The sequence below is a fragment of the Macadamia integrifolia genome, chromosome 1 (assembly GCF_013358625.1).
Source record: "Macadamia integrifolia cultivar HAES 741 chromosome 1, SCU_Mint_v3, whole genome shotgun sequence".
In the NCBI taxonomy this organism is placed as follows: Eukaryota; Viridiplantae; Streptophyta; class Magnoliopsida; order Proteales; family Proteaceae; genus Macadamia; species Macadamia integrifolia.
In genome coordinates this window covers 23,430,172-23,439,777 of record NC_056557.1, presented here as the reverse complement: position 1 = coordinate 23,439,777, position 9,606 = coordinate 23,430,172, and the positions used below count along the sequence as shown (strand labels likewise).

At 38.7% G+C, this 9,606-nt stretch overlaps 1 protein-coding gene across 1 annotated transcript in view; it reads right to left on the bottom strand.

Annotated features, from left to right (window-relative positions):
• The window catches only part of LOC122081885 (probable serine/threonine-protein kinase DDB_G0291350), a 37,774-nt gene that overhangs the window by 23,906 nt on the left and 4,262 nt on the right, over positions 1-9,606 (bottom strand). Inside the window, exon 2 of the mRNA XM_042649263.1 lies at positions 9,276-9,418. Coding sequence (XP_042505197.1) covers positions 9,276-9,418 — 143 coding nt within the window. The remainder of the gene's footprint in view (positions 1-9,275; positions 9,419-9,606) is intronic.

The following is a 9,606-nucleotide window of genomic DNA, read 5'->3' as shown; positions in this document are numbered from 1 at the left end:
AAAAAAAAGAAAAAAAAAAAGAGAGAATCCTTCGAAACCCTTCCCTGATTTTGAGTTTTTCCAAGTGAAAAACAAAAAAGCAGCACAGAAGAAGAGAAGAGAAGAAAGAACAGAAGACAAAAGAAGAAAAAGAATAAGAAGAGAAGAGGAAGAAAAAAAAAACTAGACGAGAAGAAGAAGAGAGAAAGTAAGACATACCTGTTCCCGAATCTTCGCAACAGGCCAATCCCTCGAATTGCGCCTCCCTTCTCGCTAGTTTCCTCTTGTTTGACAGTGATGCAAACTCTAAGGGCCCGTTTGATAACGTTTCTGCCATTTCTATTTCAAGAAACGGCATAAACATAAATTTCCATTTCTAGAAATAGAAAAGGAATTGAAGGTGTTTGATAAGTCATGTTTTTAGAAGTCGATGGTAACCAGTGAAAGAATTGCCACAAGTCGTTTCCAGAAACGGCGAAACAAGTTTCGGCTGGGTCGTTTCTTGAACCATAAATAAGTAAAAATTTCTATTTCTATTTCTAAAAATAAGTGAAACGAAACAGTTTTATCAAATGCTTTTTACGCCGTTTCTGCTCTTTCTGGAAACAGAAACGGCAGAAACACGTTTCTTGAAACGTTATCAAACGGGCCCTAAGTAGTTCACTCCTCCGACCATCGCTGCTGGTTCCGTCTCCAAGGAGAAGGATCTTTTGGCTGGTAATCCAAACCCCCAACCCATCGATTTTTTCTCTTCTTTCTAATTTCTCTTTCCAGAATTACCCCTCTTTAATTTTGCTTATTTCCCACACTATCCCCACCCCACACGTGATATCTTTTTGTACTTATATTGAATTCCAATATTTACAATTCTGTCATCCCTGGAAAAAAAGAACTCGAGTTATTTACCATTCTGCCATTGCTCTTTAAACCTCCTTTATTTACTATTTTGCCATCATATTTGAGTGCAATCTTGCATATCTCCACCATGGTAGCCAATAGTGAAGTTATTCAACAACTGAACTCCTATAAAGGAGAAATTGATGCTCTCACTACCATTGTAACTTCCCTTAAGACAATGATGGAATCTATCCAAGTTTCTATTGATCGTTTGGTGAACAGATAAAGGAAAGAGTCACATTCAATCTAGGGATTCTTCCAACACCACTCCACAAGATCCATCAGTACTACTACCATCACCACCACCACCACCTCCACCACCATATGGAATGGGTAGATATGAGGATGGAGCGAAAAGAGCAGCAAAATTGGATGTCCTTGATTTTTATGGAGATAACAACCCAGAACTGTACCTTTACTGGATTCACAGCTTAGAGATGTTCTTCAGATGGTACGGGTTGACTGAGGCCCGAAAGATCCTATTTGCAGAGGCTAAACTGAAAGGCACGGCCCGAGTCTGGTGGGTCAAGCAACAACAACAGAACTGAACCCAAGGCATTGGTTTAGTCACTACTTGGGCTAAAATGCATGAAGTCATAAATTGGAGATTCTTGCCTTCTGATTACAAGCAACGCATGCATCTCAGATTTGCACATTTAATACAGGAGAATTTGACCATTGAAGAATATGTTGCTAGATTTTATTATTTGGCCACTCGTTCTGATTTTGAGTGGGATGAAAAAGTATTGGTGGCACAATTCCGCAATGGTATGCACCCTCAACTTAGTGTTGCCCTTGCATCTAGCCAACTGCCTACAATGGAAGATGCCGTACAAGTCGCCTATCAGGTTGAGGAAAGTCTGAAACGCCCATACAGTTGGAGGCCATTTACAGATGCTTTTCCTAGGGGTCCTAGTTCTATTCAGCCATAGTCATCTCCATAAAAAAAGTCAATCAGTAGACCACAGGCTAGTGCTTCATCTATGTCATCCTCAAGACCTAGCCGGCCATATTCTCCACCTCCACATGATTCAACCATGTCATCTTCACGGCCTACTCATCCATACTCCCAACCTCAGCGTGGTTATGACAGGAACTCAATATTTCCAAAGGAGGCTATTCAATGTTTCACATGCAAGGGGTATGGGCATCGATCTAATCAATGTCCTAACCAGCTGTTAGTATACATTAACAAGGACAATTTTATACCCTATGTACCAGAAGAGCAACCGAAAACAGGAACAGTAAATTTGGAGGCTGAATGTGATCGTGAGCCTAATGAGATTAATGATGGTGACAGTGATGATAAGCCTCAACCATTCTATGTGATCCGTCCTCTTTTGACTACACAGAAGATTCCCAAGGAGGACGATTGGCGCCATAATAGTATTTTTCAGACCAGGGTGCGATGCAATGATAGCTTATGTAATATAGTGATTGACCCCGATAGTTACACCAACGCTGTTGCTAAAGTTGTTCACAAGTTGGGCCTGAAAATGGAACCCCATCCGAATCCCTACAAGGTTGGGTGGGTGAACAATAATCTGAAAAATTAATGAAAGGATCTTCTCCCCCCCCCGACAAGAAAGCCAAGCACTGTGGATATGAGAATACATACTCTTTTCAATATAGTGGCCTTGAGATGAAGTTTCTTCAGACAAAGGATCTTCTCCCCCCCCCTCCCCCTCAAACTCAAGAGGACAGTTGGAACTTCTCTCCTCAGGCGCATCAATTTTGACGGCATTCTTGGACCTCCTCTAAACTCGACGGAATCAAGTTCTTTTCAAAAGAGGAGAATTGATGCAGATAAGGCTGCACTTACCTGGTTGGACCAGTATGACCGTATTTGGAAGCCAAGAGCAAAGAGCCAAGAGCTGGTCCAACCCAGGATTTTGGTCTAACAAGGGTTGGAAGTAGTTTAGTTTAATATTATGTCTTTTATGTTCTCATGTTTGTTTTTGGGTAGAATACGTAGCAGATAGAGAAATAGAAGTTTGTTTCAGTGTTAAAGTCTAAGGAGTCTTGTTATTTTCTCTTTATATACTTGCATATAGTTAAAAAGGAGAATTTATTTGAATGAGAATTAGTTTGATTTGTGCAATGTGTGAGGTGTGATTCCCTTCCTTTCCCCCCTTCTATTCCAGTTCTTCCCCTCATCCCTTCTTCCCTAAGGCCCTCCATCACACACTTGTGGGCAGCTATTGATATGATGAAGATGCAGGTCGAGGCAATGTACAGATGGGGTAACAGAAAGTTCCTTGACGTGATAAGAATTGGTGGGAGAGACAGCTCATGCATCCACTGAATCAGGCTAGTGAGTTTTTACTTAATTCACTTCAATTAAACTTGTCATTCGGGTCGGGATACCACGGCTGCTGGTTGGTCTAATCACCGTAGTTTTTTCATTCATATTTAAGTATTGATCATCGTATACCATCACTTAACATTACTCCTTAATGCTCTTATGCAGCTGAATGGTGGGTGTTGTATGGAAAAGACTCATTCAATTTGACCAGGATAGCAGTTAAAGTGCTCTCCCAGACATGTTCCACCACTAGGTGCGAGCGCAACTGGAGAACGTTCTCCCTCATACACTCTAAGAGCAGAACCGATTGGCTGCCAAGCGACTAGAGGATTTGATCTATGTGCATTACAATATGAGATTGAGGGAGGAGCACATATGCCTTGGCACAGACAACGATACAATCTTAATAAAGTTGAGCAAAAGCTTCTAGCTGGAAGAAGATGAGAAGGAACTCCTATATGAGTAGGTCAGGGATCGAGATGAGCCAATGTTAGATGAGCCTAGAGGTCAGCCCCAACACCCGGACTGCTTCACAGATGAGTGTTAATGTCAAGTATATGGCGTCAGAGGGGAGAGTTAACTAACAAAGTTGCATCCATTTGAGCCTTAGCCTAGCGGAGATGATGATGATAATGATGATGGTGGTGTTGGTGGTGGTGGTGGTTATAATGATGGTGATAAATTAAAATCCTTACACGAGGAGGACAAGATGCAAGATCCGAAGCTAGTGTCAAAGCCCGTCTGATTCAGAGGAGAGACTTGGTTTGATCACGCCAAGCCGGATGAGGCACATGCTAGAGGAGGCTACACTCTAGGTCCGCAAAAGGAGTTTAGACCTAAGGAAGAGGTAGTTCGGATGGGCATGAATGTATCGAGCTTGTCTGGCACATTGGAAACCAAGAAAATGTGTGAGAGTATAGGATCTGGGCATTGGCATGCACCATCCTTCACAGGGGCAAGCACCAGTCCAACACATCATGTTGATAGTGGCTTAGAGAGATAGGTTTAGCCGTTGGGCATAGCGGATATGATGGTGGACCATCCTTCAAGAGCACAAGTTCCACATTTGGAGGGTATGGTGGCTATGAGGGTGACTATAGTGGATCTTCTAGTTCATTCCCTAGCACTGAGTATGCGGGTGGCTCGGGTGGTGGGTCCTCTTTCATCGACAGCATCTTCTCATATCCAGGCCAACAATGTGTTGGCTCCACCCATTTTATAGTCTTAGTGAGCCATTCCCTAGGTTAGGATACTCCGATATGTTGATAATGGGGCTTATAGGTGGGAAATAATGGACTTTCAAAATAAATGGCCCAAAACAAGTCATGGGATGCATATGTGGTGCATTCCAAGGAGCAGTTACGATTTATTCAATCATATATAGCTCCACATGGAATTAAGTGGTGAGTGTTGTATGATTGTATTTCCGCAACCTACAGTATATAATTTGATTGTTTTTTAATTTCATATTTACATTTCCAATAGTTAAATTATCTGTAGTCAGTGTTTATAGTAGGGCTAGTGTACAACTGCATTCAGCGTACACTAGTAAACTTGGGTCCAAACCGCAAATACCATAATGGGCGGTTTTTTTGTGAAACTGATTCATAGAATAGGTGTAAAATGTTAAAAACAAACAGAATACAAAAATTCAGGTAAAACCCCCATTTTTCTGGGCCTCGAAACCTAGCTTTCGAGTTTGGCCCCAAAAACAAGGTTATGGTCGACACTTGGCATATCTCGGTTTCAACCATGGTCACGGCCTCAAAACCAAGAATTAGAATCTTGCAATGGGTCCATCCAAATCTGTAATTTTATTGAACAGCTGAAGGTACTTTCGGAAGGTAAAAAAAAACCACAACAAAACTGGGAACAAAAGTTTAAGTAGGATGATATTTATTGATATTAACAATAAAGGAGGGAATGAATAAAACAAACTTAGAACTCGGAGGCTAAATGGTAAATAACATAAGGTATGGTATTAAAAGCAATAAAAAAAAGTTCTACCTAATGATATAAGCATTAACCAGTGGTAAACCTGATCAAAGAACGAGCCTTAACTCACCCAAACAGTCTCAATCTGGTCTGGGACTTTAAGGGCAGAATTGCCTAGGTCTTCTGACAAGATGGGTTTCTAGAAGCCTAAGGAGTTAGGTTCAGAAACTCATTTGAAAACCAGAATTGCAGTGAATGATATATGTCCAGATTCGTTTTAAGTAGGATAATATTTATCGTTATTAACAATAAAGGGGGGAATGAATAAAACAAACTTAGAAGTAGGAGGCTAAATGGTAAATAGCATAAGGTATGGTATTAAAAGCAATAAAAAAAGTTCTACCTAATGATATAAGCATTGACCAGCGGTAAAGCTGATCAAAGACTGTGCCTTAACTCACCCAAACAGTCTCAATCTGGTCTGGGACTTTAAAGGCAGAATTGCCTAGGTCTTCTGACAAGAAGAAGGGTTTCTAGAAGCCTAAGGTGTTAGGTTCAGAAACTCATTTGAAAACCAGAATTGCAGTGAATGATATATGAGCAGATTCAAGAAAATTTTGATAACTGATGATCTGTAGTTTAAAATTTCAAATACAGAGAATATTTTGGTCGAAGTTCTGTAATATAGCATGGAAATATCCCTCAAAAGATGATTCTGATCCAACGGTTGGATGAGAAATACTACTGAGGTAGGACTCTTCATTAGGGTTCCAGATCAAGGGATTTATCTGAGATTTAGGGGGACCAAAACAGTATTGATGGATGATCAGACGGCAACAAAAAATTAAGTAGTAACAAAAATTATCAAACCAGAACAAGAACCAGAAACAAGAACTGAAATAGAAACCTGTTCTGAAAGTTCCAGCAATTTGGATAGCATTAGCAATAGGACTTCGTCAAAACAGTGACAAGATCTGATTTTTAGAACAAAAATCAAATAAGTACCGAGGTCGATTATCACTGCTGAAATCAGATTCTAAATCTCAAGTTCTTTGATGAGTAAACCAGAAATCCTACTGGCAGCAGGATTTAAAAGCACAGTCGATCAGAGATTTTGATACCAACAATAACAGAAACTGGATATATAGAGATGCAATGGATTTCAGACATCAACAATCAATATCAAGTATTACTGTATTAGTTAACAGCACAATCGACCAGAGATTTTGATACCAACAATAACAGAAACTGGATGTGCAGAGATGAAATGGATTTTCAGATGTCAACAATCAAAATCAATTAATAAACATGACACAAGGATAAATTAGAAAACTGACCTGATTGCAGTAATTTAGCAGCGAAAAAGAACATTAGAATTAGATATAACAAGAATATGACTTGAGAATCAGATCGAAGCCTTGATCAACATCTCACTGACCCACCTAGCATCCCACCAGGCAGCAACTACATTCCACCGCCATTAATCTGAGTCTCGCAGAGTATTAAGCAGCAAAGCCACACTTTAATCAAAATAAAGTATGTCATAATGTCCGGTTATAAAAGTATCTATAAACACTCCAAATAGACTAAACCAACTAGTAATCAATCTGGCTACTTAATTGTCCAATGACTTGAAACAACTCCTAAACTGACCCAAGAACCTCCAGCTGTGTTTGGAGTCCAAAACCAACTCTAATGAAAGAAAATCAACTAATAACAGTTTCCTAATCCAGCCTGAACTAGGACATAAACATGATAAAAATAGAAAAAGGAACCAAAAGCATACTTTACTAAATTAGAACTCTATAGCAGAGCAGGAATAGGATTCCTAGAGAAACCAGGAATTCTGAAATTCCTGAAATCACGAGTTCTTTTTCTTCTCTTGGCACTGCTTCTTGTGCCCAAATACTGCATCACAAGGTCCAGGGAAGAAAACTACGTTTTTAACAAGGTTTAGGTAGTGTGAGAGCCAGTTGCATAAAAAACATAAAAAACAGAGCATGTTATATAAACAGTGTATAAACTGATGAAGAAAATAAAAAGGACAGAAACTCAGAGAGAGTGATGCCAACAGTATGAATACCAAGTTTCAGACCTAAACAGTGAAACAGAAAAGATATGAAGCAAAACAGCAATCTGATATTAGTCCAGAATACCACTGGACTAGAAAGAAGAAGAAACAATGGGAAGTAAAGAGCCAGAACAGTAGGAAATAGAAGAGGTACGAAAGGAAGGATCACACCTGAGAATGGGAAGAGATTTGGCAAAGAACGAGAGACAAAAAAGTAGCATTCGATCCAACCACCAGCTCTTCACAGCAATGTAAACTCAAGTAAGTTCTTTCAATTCCAATCTATCTAATCCCATTGTGGGTTACAACCAAATATATAAAGAGAAAATTTCCTAAACAAACTCTCTAAAACTGAAAATAGAGTTTCCAAGCTAACTTGAACTCTCACTCTTACGTAACAAACAAGTGGGATAATTTTATAAAAAATAAAAACCCCTTAGCCATCGATCCTGCAACATTTAAACTTGTAAATAACAGTACGAATTAATTTAAAAGGTACATTGGATTGACATGTCTTGAGCAGATGGGATTTCCAATGGAAGGATAGCAGAAAGGAGAAGTCAGCTAATGCCGGAATTGAAAAGAAGGCAGTCTAAGAAAACCCAGTCATAAGATGACCATAAGGATTTGCATATAAGTTTGGAAAAAATTACTTTTTGAATCACAGCAAAAGTTCTATGGTCAATAATTAAAATCGAGCATCAGTTCCATTTTTGGAGGTAATTTCCACAGCCAATTGACTGAATGGATAAAATAAGAGTAAGTGGCATCAGAAGCTGTTCCAAGAATGACATGGTTAAGATCATGGGACTTCTCCAACTTGTGCCATCTTCATGTGGGATCTAAAGAATATGGCTTGTTACTGAGAAATGAATTGAGATAGACAGAAAGAGCTAGTTTAAAAGGACATCAGCATGATCATAGTTTAGAAGGACACAGCTGCTGCTTAAATCAAGTGCACCAAAATCAAAATCATTAACTGAAAGAAGCAAAAAAAAAAAAATATACAGGCAGTAAGGATTCACATATGGAGCAATGACTAAGAAGATCTGATGAGTCCAAGGAAGATGGTAGCCAACTTGATACAACTTATCATATGATGGGCCAGAGCAAAGACCAGAAAAAACTTGTTGCAGATTTGGAGCTTGCATTGCTGATGCAGTAATATCATCTTATTCTCCAGAACAAATATTTATACTTTGATAACGTGGTAAGCATATATGGGAATGGGTTTTCTACGTCAGTCTGTCCCGAGCTTGGCAACAAACCAAGGACACATTCATTTTTTGTCTGACACAGATAAGGGGTGTCCAATCCAGTAACCAATATCAAATTTTACATTGGCTACACAAATAAGTGTCATTATTGGTATTGGAGCTGATCTCCAAACACAGCAAAACATTGACAATGAAGTACCCTTGTTATGTGCATCCCATTGAGGTTGTGCAATGCTGTAATCCTAATGTTTATACAACATAGACAAGGTAGTGTCCAGAAGGGTTCCACATCTCCTCCTGTGACAAAACTTATGTAACAACACCTACACCCATTTGTCATTTTTGGTGCATGTCAATCAATGTTCGTGTTAACATTGTTTGACACTTACTTTTATTTTTTTCATTTTGAAGGATAAGAAATGAAGGATTTATTCATACATTTTTATGTGAGAGAGATTAGATGGAGCCATACACTCCCAAAAACAAACTTGTTATACATATTGCATTAACAAATAACATAATTATTGTCAAATCAAAAGGTGAAGGCATACAGAATAAAAATGGCCATATGCGTGTGTATGCATTAAGTTTCACTAAAATTTTCGTTGCCCCTATAATGTTTCCATAGTTTTTGTTATCTTTACAAACATGGGACATCCATAAACTTTCATGGGGACCAAAGTCTAGACCAAGACAAAGTTTTTAACCTTGCAACAAGCTGCATTCCTATTATTACACTCTGCTTGAAAGGATAAGATTCATCGATCCAGATAGAAGCAATTATGTCTGAAAGTATAAAACCATAGCTTCTGATGCATGTATATATGTATCACTTAAGGAGAAGAAATATTCAAAAGAAAAAAAAAAATACCTTAACTGCAATTATAGCATGATCAAGAAGTGGAAGAAGATTGGGATGGTTGAAAAGGGATGAGACATGAATCTCAGCCCTCACCAACTCTAACTGCTCATTGGTTTGAATTAAGACCTTTTTCATTGCATATGTACCATCATCTGCACCAACATAGAAGGTTAGTTAGATGAAGCTCCTCGTTCAACTGTTTGACATATTGGATCACAATCATAACTCAGTATCCTTAGCACTGCTCTCCGAACCAAGAAAAAAAATAGGATAATAAATAAAATATAACAGGATCAATTCATATACAAATCACTAATGCATTTCCCTTTTTTTTTTTTTT